Source organism: Ursus maritimus, unplaced genomic scaffold (genome assembly GCF_017311325.1).
Source record: "Ursus maritimus isolate PB19 unplaced genomic scaffold, ASM1731132v1 scaffold_6, whole genome shotgun sequence".
In the NCBI taxonomy this organism is placed as follows: Eukaryota; Metazoa; Chordata; class Mammalia; order Carnivora; family Ursidae; genus Ursus; species Ursus maritimus.
Window position 1 is genome coordinate 58,363,474 of NW_024426774.1, and position 26,553 is coordinate 58,390,026.

At 37.8% G+C, this 26,553-nt stretch overlaps 1 protein-coding gene and 1 pseudogene across 1 annotated transcript in view; one reads left to right on the forward strand and one right to left on the reverse strand.

Annotated features, from left to right (window-relative positions):
• SANBR (SANT and BTB domain regulator of CSR) overlaps nt 1-20,255 on the reverse strand; it is a 56,401-nt gene extending 36,146 nt beyond the window's left edge. Inside the window, exons 1-7 of the mRNA XM_040623444.1 lie at nt 20,118-20,255; nt 17,390-17,548; nt 10,891-11,077; nt 10,000-10,093; nt 7,821-8,059; nt 4,372-4,430; nt 1,538-1,698 (exon numbers count right to left, since the gene is read on the reverse strand). Of these exons, the coding sequence (XP_040479378.1) occupies nt 1,538-1,698; nt 4,372-4,430; nt 7,821-8,059; nt 10,000-10,093; nt 10,891-11,077; nt 17,390-17,539 (890 nt within the window). The 5' untranslated portion in view covers nt 17,540-17,548; nt 20,118-20,255. The remainder of the gene's footprint in view (nt 1-1,537; nt 1,699-4,371; nt 4,431-7,820; nt 8,060-9,999; nt 10,094-10,890; nt 11,078-17,389; nt 17,549-20,117) is intronic.
• Nucleotides 20,256-23,339: 3,084 nt separating this feature from the next.
• LOC103671297 lies at nt 23,340-24,366 on the forward strand (annotated as a pseudogene).
• Nucleotides 24,367-26,553: the final 2,187 nt, after the last annotated feature.

Consider the following 26,553-nt stretch of genomic DNA (forward strand, 5'->3'; position numbering starts at 1 on the left):
AACATTATTTACAATAGCCAAGATATGGAAGCAACCCAGGTGTGCATCGATAGATGAATGGATAAAAAAGATATGGTATATGTATATACATAATGGAATATTACTTAGCCATAAAAAGGATGAGATCCTGCCATTTGTGACAACATGGATGGCCCCAGAGGACACTATGCTAAATGAAAGAGAGAAAAGTACCATATGATTTCACTTATATGTGGAAGCTAAAAAAATGAATAAACAAACAAACAAACAGCAGAATCAGACCTATAAATACAGAGAACAAACTGATAGCTGCCAGAGGGGAGGGAGGTAGGGGAATAGATAAAATGGGTGAAGGGGAGTATGAAATACAGGCTTCCAGCTATGGAATGACTAAGTCATGGGATTAAAGGCACAGCACAGGGAATACAGTCAAAGGTATTGTAAGGGCATTGTAGGGTGTCAGATGGGAGCTACATTTGTGGTGAGCATAGCTTAATGCACAGAGTTGTCAAATCTCTATGTTGTACACCTGAAACTAATGTAACATTGTGTGTCAACCATATTCCAATTTAAAAAAAGAGGAAGAAATTAACAGAACAAAATGGAGAGTTCTGAAACCCATCTCCCATATAATCACCTGATGTATAGTAAAGGTGCCACCACAATTCAGTGGAGAAAGAATGGTCTTGCAAGGAAATCTCACCCAGCTCCACGGTTTCAAATCTATCTACTCTTATATTTCTATTTTAAGCTCTGACCTCTGACATAAGTTTCAGACTTATATATCTACCTATCTCTGCTATCCTACCTGGATGTCCCAAAAGTATATTAAATATATCTAATAATCTTAACAAGACCCAAACCCATCTCCTGATTCCCATCACCCCAATCTTTCCTCTATTAATGGCACTATACTCCACTTAATTGCTCTTTAAACCTCAACCTAGTAATTATCCTAGGATACTCTTTCTCTCCACGTTATTCCATCTGAAATCTGTCAGACCACTCTAATAACACACTCTGAATTCATCTATTTCTTTCCAGCTCCACTGCTCCTACTCTAGTCCAAACCCTTTTATCTCTCACCGGACTACTGCACTAGCCTCCTCTTGGTCTCATTGCTTCTTACATCCTTACAGTCTATTGTCCACAGAGCAACCAGGATGATCTCTTAAAAACAAGTCAGATCATGCCACTCCTCCATTCCCATTCGCCTTTAGAATAAAGTATAACCTCTTTGCCAAAACTTAATCAGCACCTAAATGATATGACCACTGCTGACCTCATCTTATACTATTCTTCCTCTTTATAATAAGGACTATCTTAATAATTTTTAACAAATTCACTAACACAGTATGCTCATATGTACATTATACAAAATAATTTAAGTACTAATTTTTATCTAGAGCCATTGGCTCTGGATGAATTTTACTTCATTTGAAATAAAATAGAAATACTTCTAAATATATTCTAAAAAAAGAATATTTCACTAAAATGAAATTGAAATATATTTCTTCTAACAGGAACACTTGGTTAAAAATTAAATTTAAAAAATTACCTTCTAAATTTATCTTTCTTGTCCTTTAAATCATCAACTTCATTGTGTGTGAAGAGATCAGCTATACGTGTAAGAAGATTTGCATTAATACAGTTCATGTTGCATGGGGTAGCTACTATGGCATTCATATTTTTGTGGCAATACTGAATACATTGTTCAACCTAAAAAAACACGTAACAGAAAATGAATGTTGAAAAGAGTAGTATGAAGGATGATGTCATGTCAATACCTTTCAAAGATAAAATTCATTAAAAGCTTGATCCATGGATTGCTAGGCACTAACTGGATTTTGCCTATCTGGGTTAATTTATACTGTTCCAAAGTGAGCCAGCAGGCCATATCTGTACACATTCAGAATTAGAAAAATAACTTTCAATTTTCTTAGCATACTTTAAACAATAATGCAATGAGCATCTTCAATAATTGTGGCAGGTATAAATCTTAGTCCACAAACTCAAGTATATAAGATATGTGACTTCCTATAACTAGACCTAGTGGCCATATTAAGCCTCTACTTCTTTGAGTGGCTAAAATATAATTTTAGTCACTTCAGGGTTTTCTCAGTTATGTTGTGCTTGCTTTCTGACTTTTTTTTTTTTTTTTAAAGATTTTATTTATTCGACAGAGATAGAGACAGCCAGCGAGAGAGGGAACACAAGCAGGAGGAGTGGGAGAGAAAGAAGCAGGCTCATAGCAAAGGAGCCTGATGTGGGGCTCGATCCCATAACGTCAGGATCACGCCCTGAGCCGAAGGCAGACGCTCAACCGCTGTGCCACCCAGGCGCCCCTGCTTTCTGACTTTCTTTTTCTTTCTCCAACCTGAGGTATATTTATTTGTTTTGTGTGTGTGTTTTTTTTTAAGACTTTACTTATTTATTCGACAGACAGAGAGGCATCGAGAGAGGGAACACAAGCAGGGGGAGTGGGAGAGGGAGAAGCAGGCTTCCTGCTGAGCAGGGAGCCTGATGTGGGGCTCCATCCCAGAACGCTGGGATCATGACCTAAGCCGAAGGCAGATGCTTAACGACTGAGCCACCCAGGCACCCCTATTTAGTTTTTGAGGTGGATTTGGGTTTTGGGGAAAAGTAGCGCTGGCTAATCATGTATTTTCCAAATATTTTGTTTATGGCATAAAAATTATGCTTTAGGGCTTAGACTTCAAAACTCAAAGATTAAGGACTCTTTTCATCTCTGCTTTTTTCTGTAACCCTAACCTGAAGCAATTAATACCAACAACTAAATGGGGAGCAACTAAGGAGTAGGAAGAATACAAATAACTAGTAAACCCCCAAATAATCAAATAAACAAATTTCACATCTGTTAATATAGCAAAGGACTACTCTGCCTTAACACAAACATATATAAATGTGAGTGATTAAGAAATTTATTAAATAAAAAAATATATTTAATGTCAGAGCCTGATATGTACATGTATATGCTGTGCTTTTATGCTTTATCAACTACTCTTAAACAACAGACATTAGCATCTGGTTTACACATACACAGCTATATTAACAGCTGGGTATTTGTTTTTAATTCACTGAGTTATAAATGAAAGACAAATAAGTAAAATATGCTTAAAGAAATTACTTAGTGAAACAAATATATTCCAATTAATTTTCATTTAATTTGGTTTTAGAGCAAAATTCCTCTTGGATTAAAGCTAATTCTGCTTAGCTTCATCTAATACAACAGCAAACTATTCCTTGAAGATAAATTGTTTGCTTTATAGGCATAATATACTAATGATATATAGTAGTCTAACCCCTTCCCCACAGAACAAAAGCAGTTCATTCTAATGGAGTTGTAAACAGAAATCTGAGTTAGGGGTCCCTAGAATAAGAAAGACAGACAAAGCTTTCCTGACACAAGAGAAGTCATTTCAGGCCCCAAGCTATTTTCTGTCATCAGTGCCCTACTTGCCCAAGCACACTTCTTGCAGAACATCCTAGGAGGTGTCAGAGTTACAAAAATACCCAGACCTCTTAAGGGAACCAAGGGAATGCAAAAACTAATGGTCTCCATCGGGCCTGGAAATAGCCTGACAGTATCAGAGATAACAAATTGGTGGTGAAAACTCCCGGTGCTGTTTCCAGAGTAAGCAAGGTAGTGCATTCCTTAACAGATATAACAAGCCCAAGACACCACCCGGTTTATGCCCATAGCCCCTTCCCCTCTTCCAGTTACCTCTGCTTCATTATAATCTTAAAGTCTCTGCCCTGGGAAGAGTGCAACCTTCTTTAACACAGCATAGGATGCCTGTACCTTACGCCCCCTCCCCCTTTACTTGCAATGACAGAGCTCCCCTTTATGAATATTCAGGCTAAACCCTAAATAAAAGGAACTGCTCACCCCTGCTTGGGGAGTGATGGCTTTGATTTTGGAAATTATTCCCCGTGATCTCCTTATTTGCTGCAAATAGTCTCCTTTGTGTGACAACCCCACCTGATGTAGTCTCCATTTGGAACTCACCAAGGAGCAAACTCCTATTAGTTCAGTTACAGAATCACACTCTTGAATTAACAACTATTTTAGCAAGATGTCTTAAAATTTTCTAGACACTTGAAGGAAAAATCAAGTTGTATATTAAATTAAGCACAGGTGAATAAGAAATCTTGGACTTTTTTTTTTCCCCCCAGATGGAGAGGGGAGAGAGGGGCGGAGGGAGACGGAGAGAATTTTAACCAGGCTCCATGCCCAGAGCGGAGCCCAATCCCAGGACTTAATCTCACAACTCTGAGATCATGACCTGAGCCAAAATCAAGAGTCAACACTTAACCAACTGGGCCACCCAGGCACCCCGAAAAGAGCTTGGATCTTTTATTAATACTTACCAATGAATCCATTTTCAAAAACTCTGAAGAAATAAGAATTGAAATGACATTTCCTGGCTCTAAAAAAAAAGAAAAAAAATTAAATTCTCCTTTTGTTTGGTACCTCAACCTCCTCAGAACAGGCTCCTTCTCACCTTAACAGAGGATGTTACATTATAAGAGCATCTACAAATGCTCTTCTATGCAGATGTATATATGTAACCTCACTACATTGTATGGCTTAGATACATGAAAGAAAGAAAATGCAGTGTTAAAATATAGGGTATAGAAAAAGCACAGTGTAAATCTGCCCTGGAATTAGGTTCATATCAAGTAAAAAGACTCCAACTAAAGATAGGACACATGCAAACTTTTCTCCCTAACTAAATCAGAGAAAAAGATAATTAAAATTGAGACTATAATTCATCATATAAAAAAAATCATCGTGAGAAAATCTTCTAATGATTCATGAAAGCACTTGTTGTTAGTGAAGTTATTTCAAAAGCAGTACAATGCTTGTTATGAACAAATATTTAATTAAAAGATTTTGAAAGATAATGTAAAATTTACTATTGTAGAAGTGCTAAAGTTACTTCCTAAAGGCAGGCTGAGGTGAGCCTTGAGAGGCATAACCACGGAAAGGGAATGCCAGCTGACACTGTTATTTTGGTAAACCTAAATCATCTCCTGTGAGGTATACTTAAGGAAAAAAAAAAACAAACCTATGACTTTTAGCATTATAGTACTAAGACAATCCTTCTAAATAAAGTACTATGCAGACAGCAATTAAAATAAGTAATCCTAATCTTTGTTTAAATATTACTTCTAGGTTAAAGTCTCTCAAATAGCAATGGTGAAGGGAGGAGGGAGCTAGCGAAAAATCCCTCGGGGAGGTGTTAATATAATTCCAGCTAAGCCCCATTGTCTGCATTATCAGAGATTTAATTCAGCATTTTGGTAGTTTTCTTGGTTAGAATAAAGACTGTTTTTATTTATTTATTTTTTAAAAATTTATTTATTTATTTATTTGGAGATTGCGCACATGCACACACAAGCAGGGGGAGGGGCAAAGGGCGAGGGAGAGAGAGAATCTCAAGCGAACTCCTCCCTGAGTGCGGAGCCCAATATGGGACTCAATCTCAGCCTTGAGATCATGACCTGAGCTGAAATCAGGAGTCAGATGCTTAACCAACTGAGCCATCCAGGTGCCCCTAAAGATTGCTTTTATTAAAGTTTGTTTGTAGCCACTGATTACAGAGTGACTGGTTTTGCTACACATCTTTTACCTTTACTATATGCGTAAATATGCTGGATCAAACAGTATTTTTTTTCTCCCTGAATAATATGATTTTTTATTTCACATGTACATATCATATCTGGGTGATCTGGAATCTCTGGACTCTGATTGGCTGAAAATTTTTATTTGGCAATCTTGTAATTTTTATTTAAGAACCACTAGAACCTTTTTTCCATTACTCTGGTCACTAAAATGTAATAAATTATAAATTTCTTAAGAAAACTTTTATATTGTGACTATAGATTATTTACTAACAAGTTATTTACTAACAAGTTATTTACTAACAAAACTTTTATATTGTGACTATAGATTATTTACTAACAAGTTATTTACTAACAAGATTAAAAAAATATTTTGGTATTGCTATAACTAGCAAACTCTAGTGCACAAAAAGACTTTTATTAAACCTACAGGTGTGACTTCCTATACAAGTCTACACCCAACTAAAGATTACTTAGTAATTATGCTTCCTTTCATATCTACAACACTGGTTCTCAAACTTTTGACCTTAAGACCCCTTTTTTGTTTAGATGGGTTATATCTATCAGTACTGACAATATCATAAATTAAAACAGGGAAAAATTTAAAATATTTCTTAATTCCTTTTAAAAGAATAATAAACTCATTACATAGTAACATATTTTATGAAAAATAACTATATTTTCCAAAATACAAATTAGCAAGAAGAGTAACACTGACATTTTTTGCAAATTTCTTCAATGTCTGACTTAACAGAAGGCAGCTGGGTTCTATCTGTTTCTACATTCAATTTGTGGGTAGTCTTCTCTGATGTTACATTAAAACTCAACAACTGGTAGTTTCTTTTAAAGGTTAGTTGCAATGGAATCTGAAGTCATATCAATGAACTTTTCCTGTTCTGTTATCTCAAAGTCAAATGACTTATCTTGCACTATGAGTGGCTCTTTAACCCATGCACGATTTTAACAACATGCATTGGTCATTTGGAAAATACAAGTTCACTGGGTTATGTGGACCTTCCAAATGCTGAAACATTTCATTGTACAATATATATTTTAAAAATCACATTTGTTAGCATTACCACCAGTCTCATCAGGAAAGTCTTTATTTTTTTTTTTAAGATTTTATTTATTTATTTGACAGCGGGAATGCAAGCAGAGGGAGTGGGAGAGGAAGAAGCAGGCTCCCAGTGGAGGAGCCTGATGTGGGGTTCGATTCCAGAACACCGGGATCACGCCCTGAGCCGAAGGCAGACGCCCAACGACTGAGCCACCCAGGCGCCCCAGGAAAGTCTTTAAATATGGAGAAGCTGTCAAGCACATGGAAGCAGATACAAGTTTTCCACACTTCAATTCTCACTTGAAACCCTGAATTTTATTATTGACGATGGATACTGTCAGTTGTTTCTCTTCGGCTGATCAACTCCCTTAATTCGTTTTCAAGAAAATATCAGCCAAATGCTTAAGTCTGAAAAACCATAATTTGCCTATCATTCTTTCAAGTAGAAATGTTTTTCTCTTTTTAAAAAGCAGCTAGTTTAGCTTGCAACTCAATCAACTGCACAACTACTTTTCCTCCAGACAACCATCACACTTCGGTGTGAAGTAGGAGTGCACTTCTGTGTCATCACATAGAACATGAAAAAGATGCATACTCAAGGGTCAAGAGTTAATAAAATTAATAATTTTCAGTGTTTCATCAAGGATATTCTTAAAGTGAGAGTGAATTTTTCATTTTATTTTTTTCCTTTTTAACTATGAGCACGTGGTGTTGAGGAATATAGTGACTACTAGTACAGTTTGGTGCCCCTGCCCTGATGTTTGCTAAAGCTCCCACAGTTTTATCCTCCATCACTTCTGTACCAGCTGAACAAAAGTCAACACAGAGAAAAAGGCAATAACATTTTAGTATTATAATGCAAATCGTCTTGACTTGTGAATCCTCTAAAAGATCTCTAGGATTCCAGAGGTCCATGTACCATACAGTGAGAACTGCTGATCTAGAGACTTGTCTACTTGCACATTCACTATAAGCTACTAAAAAAGGAGGAGGTATCAGTTTCCTAAAAGGTGGTTACTAATCTGATCACAAATATTAATGTTCAAATAATTTTCCACATTGCATGTTTGGCCTGAAGCAACTACCAAGTGACACATAAATTTCACTACAAAATAAGCAATAGATTGTCTTTTACCTAAAGTGGGCATCTCACAATCTTTATTCTCCTTAGTGTTCCTTTTAACATATTTTATCAACCAGTTGAAAATGTGAACGTCACAATGAACTGAAATGTCCACCTCTTCCCAGCGCTGGGCATCCATAGATAAATATTCAGCAAAGTACTTCATTTCTGATATCAAAAGATCTCGTGGGCAAATAAAATCTTCTTTCAAGTTTTTTGCTTCATCACATACATGGATCACCATGTTTGGCCTTCATAAAAAATGTTACACAAAAATCAAATGATTAGAGTTTTAGAAGAGGAGCTAAGAATACTGACATTTATTGGAAGTACGAGAACAAGACGTTTTTGGAAGTTTTGACCATAAATCAATTTTACAGGGTCTGACATTCAGAATTTTTCATTAAGTGTCTTGCTAATCTGATCTATATCTTAGATTTTGACTAATTTTAGTTAAGTTATTGACTGTAAGATTATTAAGCCTAATAAGAGCTTAGAAAAACAAAAATATTTTTACTACAGGACTCTAATTTACATGGTTTAAAGTTTATTTTTCAAGTTATAAGTTAATAACAAAAATTTTAAAATAATACCAATTCACAAAGAAAAATTAAATAATACAGTCTAATTCTTATGAAGAATATAAAATGGCACTTTTACGTGGTCATGGGTATGATAAGTAAAGATTAAATACTAAAATTTTCTATTAATAAATAGGAAAAACAGTTAAAATCATTCATTAAAGAGTCAAAAAACTAGCATGGCTTCCTAGTTACTTTTAACAGCAAGTAAGTTTGTTTCTAGGCATTCATCAAATGTAAATTAGAAAATGTAGCTAAAAGGGTTCTTAAGACTACAGTGTGCTTATTAACATTTTTAAAAATTAAGTTTGGATAATGCATCAGAATGACAACTTCAAAAATTATATACTCCTTGAATTTACTTTCCCTTGAAAATTATATCACCTCAAAAGGAAATATCGCTGTGATCCACAACTACCTTCCCATCATTACAAAAGAGAATAAATAGAGATACACTGACCTACAATATGAATTTAATGTATTCAGTGGAACTCTATAACTTTCTAATACAAAAAAATTACATCTGAAACAAAACTGGGCTATCAGAAAAAGGATTATTAACCAACACTCTTCTCAAAGTCAAAGGAATTTAAATAGCTTCACAAATTGTTCTTCCAAAGAAATTATGGTCAAAATATAAACAGGTAATGGCTGGTATAATGAAGCATAATGTTTCTGTGGCTTTTCGGTCAACAATATGAAATATTAAATAATTCCAGTAAAAAATTATCTGATAAATTTTTGTGCTACACAAAACTATCAGTTAAAAATCTATGTGAATAAATTAAAAATCACTTCAAAAGGGTGAATTTTTCTTATTGTGGTAAAATACACACAACATAAAAATCTGTCATATTAGCCTTTTAAGTGTACATTTCAATGGCATTAAGTACATTCACATTGTTGTGTAATCATCACCACCATCTATCTCCAGAACTTTTTCAAAAGGGTAAATTTTATGGCATATGTATTATATAAGAATAAAACTGTCACACACACAAAAAAACCTATCAGAACTGAAAACACAGAAAGGAACTTTCAGATATGAAAATATTCGATAACTTCATTTGAGTGATGGTTACATGGTGTACCCATTTGTTAAAACTCATCAAGGTGAATACTTAAAATATGTCTAATTTACTGTATGTAATATATATAAAACAATCAAAACTTGCAATATGCTGAAAGGTGTATTCTAATTTTTAAAGTTTCTATAATGAGAATTATATTCCAATGGCTCTAAGATATACAACTAGTTTAATAAAACTGGAGAACTAATGGCAGAGATTTTTCTTTGGGTTTTAAAATTTGCTTTTCAAAGTTTTATATTAGTAGAGGATATTCTTAATATTTATAAATATGAAAATGAATTTTTAAAATGGAAAACTGTAGTCCAACTTAATTATAACATGAATAAGCTATATGTTTAGCCATCAAGCAATTGTTATAGTTCAACACATGAACTATCCTGATTCCAACAATTTGAACAATTGTGTGATGTGAAATTCCTAAATTATGGTAAGTGATGTATACAATCACCAATCATATATTTTATGACTTAAAGTTGATACTCATATTAAATCTTATCTAGCAAAGAACCAGCCTCCTACCCTTCAGATTCTTCAGTCTTTTCTCCACCATTACGAGTAGTACAATTTTCACTTTCTGAAGAACAATTCCTTGTGGAAGCTATACTATGTCTTCCTTAAATACAGAAACAAACACATACAAAAACAAAGGGGGTGGTTAGCGTTTCTAGCTGAGAACGGGTTTTTACTTACTGAATGGTTACACTGTAAATGCATGGTTTCCAAGGCTAGTTAAAGATGGTACTCTGTTAGGTGGCATTTCCCTTAATAATTCTAAAGGTATATGGAAGAAACAGTAGAAAAAAAGGGATCACACATTGCTAACATTACATTGAAGATTTAAAAAAATGATGTGGTGTGAATGGACAGGGGTCGAATGTTCAAAAGCCAACAATATAGTTCTCTCTTCCTGAAGCAAATTTTTGTATCAGTATTCTGACTGCTGCTGCTGAGATTTAAATCATTCACTACACTCAGGATTTCTAAAATTGGTTACTATTTCCAACCGCATAAAATATCTTTTCTATCCTGCCACTGTGTCATTTGAAGCTAATGTTGACTACAATAAAAGGTACATAACATGAGGAACAAGAAACATTTTCTCAGTAAAAAAAAACTAAGTAGAAAGTGTAGGTCAAATCTCTTTAAATTTATGACATAATCAGGCTAACAGACTGGAGTAATAAATTTTGATATAATAAAAAGCTTTTTTTGGTGATATGTACATTAACATTAAAACATTTTTCAAATATAGCAAAAACACATTTCTAAAAATCAGGAAGATACAAATCCTAATAGATCTCCTAGCAATGTTGATAATAGCCTTTAAATAAATAAAGAAAAGTTGACTGAAATGCATATTTTGCAAAATTATCATAAGGACAAGTACTGCATTTTGTTTTCAAACCTTACCCATTTTGGAAATTGCATCTTGACCAACTGGAGTCTCCTGAAATTCTCCCTGCATGTCAAGAAGGGAGGATTTGATATATGTGGCTAAGGTTTCCACAGGACTCTCTCCAGCAGCCATCAGGGGACTATACTGGTTGTCAACAGGTGAACTTCCACTGCTCTTTAGTTCATCAAACCTTTTTGCACACTGTAATGACATAAAAGGAAGGAAATGCAGGTCTTTCTTAATTAAAAAAGAAGAAGATTATTTTCTTGCTTTCTATTTGATATTTTTCTATAATCATTTTTTACAAGTGAATTCTAATCTGCTGGGTAATACCTAAAAAATTAGCACACATTTCAATATACAAAAGCTTCTGACCTTTATTCTCTTTTTTAAAATTCAGGGTAGAACTTTCTTTTTCCGAGAGAGAGAGCGCGTATGTGCATGTGTGTACGCGGCAGGTAGGGGTAGTGGTGGGGGAAGATGAGGAGCAGAAGGAGAGGGAGAGAGAGAATCTTAAGCAGGCCTGTGGAGCTAGATCTCATGACCCTGAGATCATGATCTAAGCCAAAACCAAGAGTTAGATGCTTAACAACTGTGCCACCCAGGAGCCCATAGAACTTTTTAAAATACGCTTTAACTCAATGGCATAATATGTTTATGCTGTTATAGGAAAATGAGAAATGCCTTTATCAACCATATTTCCCTGTGGTCTATATTTATTATCAGTTGACAAAGATAAAAAATATAAATGGTTTCACTGAATCCATTTTTTCTTCAAAATGAATTTATTTTTTGTAACACAGAGAATGTAAAGTGGTAGTTAGGCTTTTAAAACACAGGTTCCTTTGATGTCTTTTAAGTAAAATGCGTAGCTATATTGGAAAATGAATGTAGATTTATCTAACAAGGTTTAATGGCAATTTTTAATATTTAAAAAACAAGAAAATTATGAATTTTGAAATGAATACATGATTGCTTAAACAAAGAAGCAAGTGAACTACAAATAATTTAAATTATACTGTTAAACGTTCTTTGTGTTTGGGAAGCCTGGGTGGCTCAGTTGGTTAAGCATCTGCCTTCAGCTCAGGTCATGATCCCAGAGTCCTGGGATTGAGTTCCGCATCAGACTCCTTGCTCAGCAGGAAGCCTGCTTTTCCCTCTGCCTGCTCAGTATCTTGTCATGTGCTTACTGGCCACTGGCCACAAGAAAAAGAAGGCTTGTGCGCGCTCTCTCTCTGACAAATAAAATATTTTTAAAAAATGTTCTTTGTGTTCAAGCAAAAATTACATGATATCTATATGTAAAAGAATGAGGCTGGACCCTCTACCTAAGGCACATACAAAAATTAGCTCAAAATAGATCGAAGGCTAACTATAAGAGCTAACACTATAAAATTCTTAGGAGAAAATGACCTTGGATTAGGTGATGGTTTCTTAGCTATGACACTAAAAGCACAAGCAACAAAGAAAAATTAGATAAACCAGATCTCCTCAAAATTTACAACTTTGTGCTTCAAAGGACACCATCAAGAAAATGAAAAGACAACACACACAATAGGAGAAAATATCTGCAAGTCATATATCTGACAAGGGATTTGCATCTAGAATATATTAAGAACTCTTACTACTCAATAATAAAAAGACAAGGGGCACATGGCTGGCTCAGCTGGTGGAGCATGCGACTCTTGATCTCAGGGTTATGAGTTCAAGCCCTACGGTTGGGTATAGAGATTATTTAAAAATAAAATGTTAAAAAATTTTGGGGAAAAAAAAGCCAACCCAATTTAAAAATGGGCTAAGGATCTAAATAGACATTCCTCCAGAGAAGATCTATAAATGGCCAATAAGCACATGACAAGATACTGAACATCATTAGCCATCAGGAAAACGCATATCAAAATCATAATGAATTAGTACTTCATACCCATTAGGGAGGCTAGTGCTGCCCAGGGACCCCCTTGGCTCCAGGCATCCCGGCCTCCTCACCTCCAACCCCCGTTTCCTAGATGTCAAAAGACAGATAATAAAAGTGTTGACAAGGATGTGAAGAAATTGGAAACTTCCAATATTGCTGGTGAGAATGTAAAATGGTGCAGTCACTTTGGAAAAATTAGATACATTATTTCAGCTAAATTAAACACATGAAAACTCTTAATCTGTCCTTTCTCTACTTTTAAAATACCAATATATCATCATCAAAATGGAAAAAAATGATCATCCAGGAGATTGAGAGAACATTCAAGAAACTTAAACACAGACAAGACTTTTGTCTACCAGATATTAAAGCAATATTGAAAATAATTGAATACAGAACTGTCAATAGGATTAAAGAAATCAACAGATCAGAACAGTAAATGTAGAAAGAGATTGGAATTTCAAACCAGTAATAAAGGATGAAATTATTCTCCAAACTATGGAAAGAACCCAAATGTCCATCAACTGATGAATGGATAAAGAAGATGTGGTGTGTGTTGTGTATATATATATATTCCATTGTGTGTGTGTATATATATATATATATATGGATAAAGAAGATGTGGTATATATATATATATATATATTCCATTGTATATGGAATATATGGAATATTACTCAGCCATAAAAAGAATGAAATCTTGCCATCTGCAACAATGTGGATGGAGCTAGACAGTACTGTGCTAAGCAAAATATATCAGTCAAAAATAAATAGCACATGATTTCACGCGTATGTGGAATTGAAGAAAAAAACCAGATGGGGGCGACTGGGTGGCTCAGTCAGTTAAGCACTCAACTCTTGATTTTGGTTTAAGTCATGATCTCACAGTTGTGGGATAGCTGTGGGATGGGTAGAGCCACCTCGGGCCCCCTGCTCAGTGGGGTGGGTGTCTGGTTTTCTCCCTCTTCCTCTCCGTCTGTTCCTCCCCCCTCCCTGCTCCCTGCAAGCACTCTCTCTCTAAAATAAATAATAAATCTTAAAAAAAAAAAACCACAGATGAACATATGGGAGGGATCAAAAAAGAAAAGAGAGGGAAACAAACTATAAAAGACTCTTAAAGAAACAGAACAAAATGAGGGTTGATGGAGGGAGGGGATGGGGGGATGGGTTAAACGGGTGATGGGTATTAAGAAGGGCACTTGTTATGATGAACACTGGGTGTTGTATGTAAGTGATGAATCACTGAATTCTACTCCTGAAACCAATATTGCACTGTATGTTAACTAACTAAAATTTGAATAAAAAATTTGGAAAGAAAAAAAAGAATAAAATATTCAATAAATGTTGAGACAATTAACTAATCATTAGGAAAAAAGTTAAAACTAAAACTCCAGGTGGAGTCAAGATTTAAATGTAGAAAATAAAAGTAGTCAGGAAAATGTAGGTGACTACGTATTATACATAGCCTTCAGGTTAAGAAGAATTTTCTAAACATGATAAAAAAGGCAGATTTCAAAGTAAAAGATTCATAGATTTTACATTAAACATTTTAAACTTTTAAACATTTGTATATAAGAGACTATCATTAATAACTTAATAGGCTGAAAAAAACTGATAAAAGCTAGATCAAGGGTTAATATAATATATAGAAAACCATTATTTAAAACTAGTAACAAAACATTGGGGTACCTGTGTGGCTCATTCAGTTAACTGTCTGTGTTTGGCTCAGGTCATGATCCTGAGGTCCTGGGATCGAGCCCTGCATTGGGCTCCCTGCTCAGCAGGGAGTCTGCCTCTCCCTTTACCCCTCACCCCTGCTCATGCTCTCTCTCTCTCTCTCTCTCTCTTGCTCTGCTCTCTCTCTCAAATAAATCAATAAAATCTTTTTAAAAAACTAGTAACAAAACAAATTCACAAATAGAAAAAGGACGTGGCACAATAAAATATAAAATGTTCAACCTCTTTAGGATTTAAAGTAAATTAAAACGGCAATGAGGTAACACGTATTAAAATCTATATAAATGAGAATTTTGAAAAGACACACACACACAAATAATATGTGATATTAAAGTACAAGGATCAAGACTCAGCTATGTTGGCTGGAATATAACACTGATGGCCCTCCTAGTCAGCAATACATAACAAAAGTCTTAAAAATGCATTATCCCCTAAGGAAAGAAGGATAAGATATTTTAACAGTGGTATCTGTAGTAGCCAAAAGTTGGAAATAATAGCCTACATACCCAACAAAAGGGACTAGTTTAATAAATTATGATATAGCTCATAGCTTAAATGCTGCAGAAGTCTATTAACTGACACATAAAGATGTCTATAATAAGCTAAGTGAAAAAGTAAGCAGCAAAACAGTACATTTGTTGTATGTTAATCTTAACAATTCTTGTATGTATAGAAAAGTATCTGGAAGGCTATATACAAGGTGTTAACAACTTACTTTAGATAGGGTCAGACTTATCATTCTGACTTTTCACTTACTTCCTGTGTGTGTGTGTGTGTGTGTGTGTGTGTGTGTGTGTGTGATCTCAAGCCTGTATTGCAGGGGCTCCACACTCAGCAGGCAGTCTGCTTGAGATTCTTTCCCTCTGTCCGTTCTTGTGTGCACATGCATGTGCTCTCTCTCTCTCTCAAATGAATAAACCTTTAAAGAATTATTTAAAAATGAACACTACTTAAAAATAATCTCACGTTTAGTTGTATTTTAGTTAAAAAAAATAATTCAACAATTGGGTGAATTTAGATACACAGTGAATATTAGCTGATATGGCAGAGTTACTATTAATTTCTTGAGTTCAACCATGATACTGTGGTTATGAAATAATGTCCTGATTTTAAGGAGATGTATGCTGTAGTCTATTGGGTGAAGTGCCACGTGTCTGACACTTATTTTTAAATATCAGAAAAAAATTTCATAAAGAGATGAAGCAAATAGGGCATCTATATAAGGATACAGGGCTGTAGTACTATTCTTTCAACTTTTCTATATGTTCGAAGATATTCATAATAAAAAGTTAGAACAGTAGTTCACGGGTTTGCCCCATTTTAAAACCTAACAAGCTTCAAAACTTAACCAAAAGGTTTGAAAAACTATAAATTAGGTAGTGAAAAAAAAGTTCCCTCATCATTTCACAAAGACCTATAACATAACTGAGAGCAAGTAGTTTCCTGTGGGTATTGGTTTTCTCAGCTGCAGAACAAGATGGTGGGGGCACCTGGGTGGCTCAGTCAGTTAAGCGTCTGCCTGGCTCAGGTCATGATCCCGGGGTCTGGGAGGAGCCCTGCTCTGCAGGGGGTCTGCTTCTCCCTCTCCCTCTGCTCTTCTTCCTGCTTGTGTTGCTTTCTCTGGCTCTTGCTCTCTCTCAAATAAATAAAATCTTAAAAAAAAAAAAAAAGAAGAAGAAGATGGTGGAACTTGGTTCATTCACTGATTCCACAAGTATTTATTGTGTGTATATGATGGACCAGAGCAATGGTGAATATGCTTTAAATCTACTGGGGAAAATCACTAATGTCATTTCTACTTCTAGAGAACTCTAAGATGATTCACCCACTTTAGAGTTCCTATTAACAGCAAAATCTCTGAGGTAAGTGTTTCTCAAACTAGGTTTCATGGATGAATTACCAGAAATCAAAGAATGTAGGAATTTTTAAATTTCGAGTTTTGATTCTGCGCATAAAATTAATAAAATCACCTAAATCATCAGGATGACAGAGTATTTCAATGCCTATTTGCTTTTCTGTTTACAATTAAGTTGTACCAAGAAATATTTTAATTGTCTAAGGCTAATTTTAAAAAGAAAAAGATAGGGAAGTAACTCGGTGGAGGAGAAGAGGCATTGGTGTCAAGGGAAAGCAAGTAACCTCATGGTGCAATGTAAGGTTTCATAGTAGGTTAAATAGAGAAAAGTGGAAAAAGAATGAAGTCTCTGAAAGGCACATGGCAATACAGGCTGAATGCAAAAAATTTTGTGCCACAACAGACCATACAATATTTGCTTAATCGGCAATTTAATTTTAATCAGCAAAACACTATTACTTACCACATTAGGTAACCATTTTTAGTTTGAATTTTGTTGTTTTTAGTTTTCATTTGTGTCCATGATACGTAAATTTGGTTAGGGGTATATAGGTGTGTTTACAACTAGTATTGTTAGTGTACGTTTAATTTACTTTATATAATAAAAATAATTTAAGTCAACACTGGGAGTTTTCAAGTTTTTTCCTTTAAAAAGGTCTGTCCATTATTCGAGTTTGAGAAGCATAGCATTAGGGATTTAATAGCATAATTTGATTTACAAAAATTTTATCTACCCATAATTTTACAGTATCAGTTCTGTTACTTAAAAGCAGATATTATTAGTGAATTTTCAGTTGTTATATAAACAATCGAATTTAAACCTACCAGGTGGGTTAATATATAATGTATGTAGTTTGTATCTAGTCAAATCATATCACATGCACATTCAGTATTCATGCATATGAATATGTAAAACTCAAAAATTTTTTTCCTTTCTTAGTAGCTGTTTCTTTAAATTGATCATTTTCTGATTTTTCCAGGAGCAATCCGGGGGATGGTTATTTACCTCTTTGGGTGTTAATCCAGGCACAAGCCTTGCCACAGTTTCCCAGTTGATGGTCTGATGGATTCCAATTAATGGGTAAAGGATCATGTCCAACACCATTTGGTTGTTATTGTTCAAGAAATTGTTGTTCTCTGAATATCCACGACTCATCTTTTAGAACTAGAAATAAAGACAAATAGACATATTTACATCTGAAATCCAAGTGTTTTTAGAACATTATAAATCAGTTATAATTTATTCCTAAGAATTATATGCTACCTATAAAGGAAAAATAAAACTGACCTAAAATAAGCAGAATATACAGCTCAAATCTCTTCAAATATTATAGCATTTGAATATTATGTATTGGCGGATGGACAGATACATGGACAGATGGATAAATTATCTGTTAAAAAAGTAAAATAAAATATTAATGCTAGAATATAAGTGGTACGTATACAGAGGTTCACTATAACATTTTTTTTAACTTTGCTATATGTTTAAAATTTTTCATAATAAAACACTGGGGGGAGACGTTGAATAAACTATATCTTTTTTTTTAAAAATCCCTAAGTGTGCCTGATTTATACCTTGATTAGCAATTCATGGATGGTAGAGTTTAACAACAACAACAACAAAAAGCCTGGTTAAAAAGAATTTAATTTCGTTCTAGTCCTAAGCAATATTTGCTTTATTCTTCTGCGAGTGAATGTCCATGCTACAAACAATGAAGGCTGAGTATATTTTTTACTAATGTAACCAAATGAAACTTAAAAACAAGTTAATCTGACATTATAGGATAAGCATAATCATTGTCATTGTGCCATGTGATTATTAGTCATAAATGGTGGGACATTCTATTAACAATTATAATTAGTACTATTTCTATATGTTTGAAGCAACTTTTTTTAGAGTGTTCTTTTCTTCCTCCTTGTCTTCAGAAAAAACATGACAATTGACCTGATAAGATTTAATCCCTACACACATCCAAACACACCCTGCCAAATATAAAAAGCCAAAGCACCCCCCCCCACACACACACACTAATTTCTACACAGTGGAGGCTTCTCTTGCTTTGTTACCTGGCTCCCCACCCACCACATCCTCCCTTAGTTCAATCCAGAAGCCCTTGAATAACATATCCAGCTATGAAGGGTGTCCAAGATGTTCAGGCAACAGAAGCACCAAGGAAAAAATCTCTATGAGTGGCTCAGTCAGATGGGTCCAACTCTTGATTTCATCTCAGTTCATGATCTCAGCAAGGAGTCTGCTTCTCTCCTTCTCCTTCTGGGCCAATTCCCCCCCCACCCCATGCATGCTCCCTCTCTAAAATAAATAAATAAGGGGCGCGGGGTGGCTCAGTAAGTTAAGCATCTGCCTTTGGCTCAGGTCATGATCTTGGGGTCCTGGGATTGAGCTCTGCATGGGGCTCCCTGCTGAGTGGGGAGTCTGCTTCTCCATCTCCCTCTGCTCCCCCCATGCTATCTCATTCATTCTCTCAAATAAATAAATAAAACCTTTAAAAAATTTTTTAAATAATAAATAAATAGATAAATAAATAAATAAATAAATAAATAAATAAATATTATTGTGGCCTGCAATGTGTTGGCGCCTGTTAACTAATCAAAAATATTGTTCATAACAAATACTTAAAATCTGTATGTGTATTTCAAATGTGATACTCATTTATAATATACATTTTATTCTTGTAAATTCCCTTGGAATAGCTGTCACAGCGCACTCCATTCTGGAAAAAAAGTACAGACTTATCAAAAACTGTGGCAGTAAGAAAGAATTTGAAGCTCAAATTACACTACCACTAAATCTAGTTCAATTCGTGATAAAATATTTTTTTAATGTTACTGTTTAAGGTGAAACGTTTTATTTACCAGAAATAAAAATTATATTTAATGCACTACTTTTTTAAAGAACACTCTTCATGTCCTACCTCCCCATCCTCACAACCTTGGTTTACTTAAATGTATTACTAAAACCAACCTAATTAATTAAGACCAAAGAGAAGTCCACGACTGGCATGTGACTTTTTTTCTTTTTTCAAATAGAAAAAGGCTTTGGTGGACAGAGGTTTTTCCTTCGGTAGAGGAAAGGTGCGAAACGAAGGGGCCGGTATGGCAGGTCAAAGGCCTTGGGTATAAAACGACGGGAGATTATTAAATCAGAGTCATCCCATGGGGAGAAGCCTTGTGCCCAGGCTTCCTGACCACATATAAGAACCGTGGCAGTTGGCTTTCACCGTGAAGGAGAAAATAAAATCACATCTGAAACCCACGACGAATAGATCAAAGCCCTGCAAACCTTCGGCGCAGGGGCTGACTTCGAGGCGCGTCCTCAGGGTTCCCCAGCTTGTGCTGTCCCCGCCTCCCCCGTAGGGGCAGAAACTCTCCGGGCGCTGAGCGGGTGGGGAGCGGACAAAGGCGACGGGCAGCGGGGCGAGGCTGAGAGAAGATGCGGGCAGAGACACGGGGCGCGGCCTGGCGGGCAGACGCCGGGGTTCCCTCAGCTGGTGCGCGGGCGGGACGGGAAACGGGGACCTGGGTCTGGCAGGGCCTGCGAAGTGCAGGCTGCGCGCGGGGACGTTCGGGGGCGTTTGGGCCAGCGGGACCCCGGCCCGGCTCGGCCCGACGAGAAAGGAGGCCGCGGCGGGAAACGGCTGGCTGCCAGCGGTACCGCCCCTTGCCGCACTTCCCGCCCCCCGCCGGCACCGGCGGCCCCTCGGCGTCTCGCTCACCTGCCCAGGGCCGCGGTGGCCCTCGCTGCGCCTCCGTCACCTGCAGCGGCCGGCACAGCCAGTGCTCGCGCCATGAAGCTCCAGCTACCCGGCCCGCAAGCTCTGCCACTGCGCCCACACACACCGCCCCTCCAGCTCGCAGGGTAGCGCCGACCCACGCCGCCTCACCAATCACAGGCCAGCGCCACAGCGGCGGAGCCAATGAGCAACGAGCTCGTGCAGGACTGGGGCGGCAAGCCCCTGAGGCTTGCGGCCTCTGCGCCTTGCCTTTGCCTTCCCCTTCCCCCTCTCGCTTTCACTCCCAGGCTTGTCGCAGTGCAGCGTCCCCACCCTCCCAGCGTCTTGTCGCTTAGCAACCAGATCCTCCCGGTCGGATCTTAAGTGACCAACTCTGAATCCAGAAGAAATGGAAACATGGGAGAGAAAAGAACTAGGATAGAGAATGAATGAAATAGTTGGAGCTGTAGGTCATTTTAGTATACCTGTTTAGGTTAGGTAGAATGGGAAAGTTGTATCATCTGAGGGACACCAAAAGTATCTTGGGTGAGGCATTGTCCTTAGCAGGAACCATCTCCTGAAAAATGCAAATAGCTCTGGGTCACAAATTCAGTTTTCATTAACGTTAACAGGTTCCCTACGTGTGTTACTGTGGTGAATACTATTACTGGGAACGGAGTAAGATATTAAGGTTCAGTCCTGTAGGGTAAATACTACGTGCCAATAACTTTTATTTACACTTGCAATGTGTCTGTTCTGAGAACCAAATCTCAATGTCAGAATCAGAAAGGACAGTAAAAGGGACACCTGGGTCGCTCAGTTAGGCGTCCGCCTCTTGGTTTCCGCTCAGGTTGTAATCTCAGGGTCTTGAGATCAAGTCCCTCCTGGGGCTCCTTGCTCAGCAGGGAGTCTGCTGAGCGGAGATTCTCTTTCTCCCTCTACCCTTTCCTCTTTCTCTCTCTCTCTCCCCCTCTCTCTCTAAAATAAATAAATCTTAAAAAAGAGAGAAGGACAGGGTGTTTGAGGTGCTCAGTCGGTTGAGCATCTGACTCTTGATTTGGGATGGGGTAGTGATCTCAGAGTTGTGGGGTGGAGCCCCCTGGCTGGCTCCCTGCTAGGTGGGGAGTCTGCTTGAGATTCTCTCCCTCTCCCTTTGCCTCCCCTCACCACCACCACCCCCTTGCTCTCTCTCAAATAAATAAATAATCTTTAAAAAAGAGAAAAGGTTGGGGCGCCTGGGTGGCTCAGTCATTAAGCATCTGCCTTCGGCTCAGGGTGTGATCCCAGAACGCTGGGATCGAGCCCCACATCAGGCTCCTCGCTGGCAGCCTGCTTCTCCCTCTCCCACTCCCCCTGCTTGTGTTCCCTCTCTTGCTGGCTGTCTCTCTCTCTGTCAGATAAATAAATAAAATCTTTAAAAAATAATAAAAAATAAAAAAGAGAAAAAGTAAAGCCCTATCCAAATGACTAATTACCATAATGAGATCTGAAATTAACCTGCTAACTGTATGTCAGGAGTTTTTCTCATTACATCACCTCTGACTTTCTACAAATCTTTTACTATTTTTGTTCCACAGAGACATTGAAGTTAGGCAAGCTCTGTATTTAAGTAAATTCTTAAAGAGAAGCTACTTGCCCTCTACTTCTTTTCTTTCTTCTGGGCTTGAACTCTGTTGTGATGGTGGTGAGCCAGTTGAAACCATGAGGATTAGAAGGACTGATTGGCAAGAACATAGAAGGAACCTTGGCCCTGAATTACCTTGCGAAGTGAAGCTGCCTAACAGGCCCTAGATTGCTTGTCTACCTCGGACTGTTATATGAGAAAAAAGTATTTATCTTTTTTAGCTACTGTATTTTTTGATCTGTTAGGGAAACTTAATGTAGTCCCTAAAAGGGAAAACTTGGTCCCTGGAAGTGGTGTACCACAATAACAAAGATCTAAGCTATACATGGCATTGGTAGGTATAAGCATATTGCTGGCTAGAAGGCTGGTGACTCTTTCCACATGTATTGGGATGTGTCACTTGTGTTAACTTGGAAGGCAGATTACCAAGCCTATAGCTTTGAGGAAAGGAGTTTTAAAAAGGTCAGAATGTAAGTTTGTGTTGGCTGATAGTCCTTGCTTTTAGCAAGGTTCAATAAAAAGAAGTCAGTTAATAATCAACCAGTTTGCAAGCAGAGCTGGAGAATAGAGCTCTACTACTGGACCCCATTCATAACGTTTGGTCTTGGTGTTGATCCACATACTATTATGCCATCTCTGAGAGATCAACTCAGGTACTCAATGTTTGAAGCTTTTCCTTATCACTCTCTTCTTTTCTAGAACAATATCCCTTTACAGAATGACAGAGCAAGAAAGAATTCTTGAAAGATGGACTTCTTCAATCTTTTTATTCCAAGGTCAGAGAAAGTTTAAGTGACTTGTCCAAGGTCAAATAGCCATTTCATTAGGTTCAATGACCTTCGCCCATGGAAGAATCTTTGGCATTGTACAGATGTTCCTCCCTGAGGCCTTTTTGTGTAGAATGGGTAATTATATCTAAGACTTCCATTACTTCCCCTTGCTTCCCAAGTTTAACCCTTTTATGTTCATAAGCTCATCTATCCCTCTAGTAGTTTTAGTACAGACTAAGTTGCTTTAACAGAGACCCTAAATATGGTGGTTTAAACACAGTTAAAGTTTATTTCTCTTTCAAATTACAGTAAAGGTAATGAAGAGGCTCACACTTCATTCCTGACACGCAACTTCCATTTCTGAATCTGAAATGGCTGTAGAGGAAATGTGGACTAGTAGTATGAGGCAGTCAAATTCTCCGTGGGGGGTGGGAAGGAGACAGGTTAAGACAACCTCTAAAATTGGTAAGAAATAGCAGATGAGCACATTACTTAGAAATAAGGTTAAAACAGGGGCACCTGGGTGGCTCAGTCAATTAAGTGTCTGCCTTTGGCCCTGGTCATGATCCCAGTCTGCTTCTCCCTCTCCCCTGTGCTCACTCTTTCTCAAATAAAATTAAAAAAAAAAAAAAAGGTAAAAACAGACTAGCAAAAAAGTTAAATGTGATTACTTCTGGGATCAGGAGTTGGGAGGGGCTACTTTACCACCCCCTTTTTAAATCACAATTTGATTTTTTAAAACCATGCAATTTTATTAGTTTTATAGTTAAAAAAATATAAATGAATGGACAAAACATATATAGGAAGTAAGGAAAAATAGTATCTTCAAACAAGTTATTTATTCAATTAGGCAAGTATTAAATATAAAAAATTAACCATAACAATCTAGAATAAAAACTTCAAGTGATACCAACATTGGTGAAGGAAGAGGGGCAGGGGGCCAATAGGAAGAAATGTTTGGAAGAGAAAGCAGGGAGGATGACAGTGTGCCAACCATCTTGTGTTGTTGTAAGACTCCAATATTGATAACTTTAAACACTGGTAAAGACAAATAAACATAATTAGGGGTTGGAAGTAACCACAACAAGAATAAAAACAGAATGTGTAGCTTTCAAACCTCAAGAAGAGGCAGTGGGCCTTAGGGTCCCTGATCTGTCTTTTGCGTCAACCAGTGTTTGGATGGAACAGACCCAAGGACTCCCCTTCTATCAGCCTCCCACCACTTTCCAACCTTTTTTCCAGTGATAACTTTGGAGCCATCTTCTCGGCCATCCTCTGCCTCCGGGACCAGCCAACATGCTATTTTGAGCTTAGTTCCTTATTACCGATCAATGGTGAACTCCCAGATTCCTCAGAATTATTTCACTGAGGTGGAGGCCGCCGTCAACCGCGTGGTCAGCATGCATCTGCAGGCCTCCTACACCTGCTTCTCTCCGGGTTTCTATGTTGACCTTGACGATGTGGCTCTGGAGCGCGCGGGCCGCTTCTTCTGCCAGTTGGCCGAGGAGAAGCACGAGCGTGCTGAGTGTCTCTTGAAGATGCGAAGTCAGCGAAAAGGCCGGGCGGAATTGGTCTCAAAAGAGTTCTGTCCCCGCCCGGGTTCTGGAGAGGAACCAGAACCAGGACTGTCTGGATCTGCACGCCCTGGGTTCTGCGCACACAGGACCCCATCTCTGTGACTTGCTGGAGAACCACGATGAGAAGGTGATCGAGAAGATGGGCCGCCACCTAACAGGCCCCCCCTCAGGCTGGGCTGGGCGAGGCTCACACTGGAAGACGAGGAGCCCAGCAGCGTTTGAGGGGGCCCTTTAGGGGTCCCTCCCACCCAGGTGCCACCGCTTATGCCCGAGCTTCTCCCTGCAGCAACGAGGCAGCTTTTTTTTTTTTTTAAGATTTTATTTATTTATTTGACAGAGATAGAGACAGCCAGCGAGAGAGGGAACACAAGCAGGGGGAGTGGGAGAGGAAGAAGCAGGCTCATAGCGGAGGAGCCTGATGTGGGGCTCGATCCCTTAACGCCGGGATCACGCCCTGAGCCGAAGGCAGACGCTTAACCGCTGTGCCACCCAGGCGCCCCCACGAGGCAGCTTTTCAACCACCCTGGAGCCCTCTCCCAAGCCTGGACCAAATGGAATTACTAAAGCTTTTTGCAGCAAACAACAAAAAACCTGAAGAAGAAAATTTGATTAAAAAAAAAAAAACCAACCAGAAATCATGGTAAATACTAAACTTGTAATAAAGTGACAGAAATATATGAAAAACTGGCAAAACCATGAGAAGCTATCAAATGGAGATTTTAAATATTTCCACTTAGAAATGGCAAAGAGACCAAACAAATAAGCAAATATAAAGATGAATTTAAAATTTAAGTTCATGGGCACCTGGCTGGCTTAGTTGATGAAACATGCTACTCTTGATCTCTGGGTTTTAGGTTTGAGCCCCAGGTTGGGTGTAGCGATTACTTAAAAAATAAATAAAAGTTCAATCTAACACACTGTTCAATCTAACGTAATTCCCTATTCCATGTTTCCACATGGAAGTATTTCTCCAGAATGACACTCTGGTGCTTATTTTTTCCTACTTTCGCTCCCTAACTGCTTCTCAGGGCAGCAATGGTAGCCGATTAGTGTGTTTGGAAGATTTATACACATGTAGTTTTCTACCCGCCTCTCCACTCTCACTAGATCACTTACCTGATCTAGTAAAGGGGCTTTCAGATGTTTTCCTGAACATCCTGTAAGTTAGGTAGGTCACTCTGAGACTGGATGGATAGTTGAATTCAGGGAAATATTAACAAATCCTGTGCCATGGCCTCCAAACTACCTTTAACATAAAGTTCATAGACAACAAGCCACACCTGCTTGCTCAAGGTCTTCAATCAGCTGTTTAGTCTCTTCTTCGTTTTTTTTTTTTTTTTTTTTTGGTTTTTGTTTTTTGTTTTGTTTAGTAAGCTCTATGCCCAACATGGGGCTTGAACTCATGACCCCAATTATCAAGAGTCACATGCTGTACTGACTAAGCCAGCCAAGCAACCCCAGTCTCTTATTCTTAAAAATAAGCAGGCAACCAAAGTTTAGCAGAAACCTGAGGAAAATACTTATCATGACAGACAAAGATACACAACAGGGGGAAAAAAAGACTATGTAGGAAAATGAAAACCTCAGAACAAAGAGAACCACCAGTTCAGACTTGCACGGAATGACTCAAGAGAAATATAGAGTGATGCCTTTACAGCATATGTTTAATCTGATCGAGTCTGGGTGAACCTGGCCTAGATGGCCTAGATTATTAGCTGTACTTAGCTAAACCATGTGCTGACGAACTTTCTCTTTTTTTTCAAGCCCTGTTCCCTGATCATTTGAGAACACACAAGTGTTCTGCTTTCATCTACTCCTGAGAGCTAAAGTAAAAGAACACTACGTTTTGGCATTCAGTTAAGTAACTGGGAACTTGAAAGCAGAAGGGGCGCCTGGGTGGCACAGCGGTTAAGCGTCTGTCTTCGGCTCAGGGCGTGATCCCGGCGTTCTGGGATCGAGCCCCACATCAGGCTCTTCCGCTATGAGCCTGCTTCTTCCTCTCCCACTCCCCCTGCTTGTGTTCCCTCTCTCGCTGGCTGTCTCTATCTCTGTCAAATAAACAAATAAAATCTTTGAAAGCAGAAAAGCCTAGGCAGCCCACTCCCCCAGACTGTGTTACAGGCAGATATTCAGTTCTAATCACTGACACTTTCCAAAATACACTAACTGTGGATAACCCTAAGTTTTCCAAGATTTGCTCAGGACCTTGCCCAGTGACTTCTACAGAAAAGGTTCTTGTAAATTCTCAGAGAAACTGGAGCATGACAATGATCCAGTGCCTCTTTTCAGCTTATCTTCTCCTGGGAAACCTCATCAAACAGTAGCAATACTGCCTTCTATATAGAGCTGTTTTTGCATGCTAGTACCTCCCTTTTATATAAATCATCTCTCACACTCCTATATTTATATGTATATTTTTGATAAAACAAATTATTTCATACCCCCCCCAGTATCAAGCAGGAATGCAA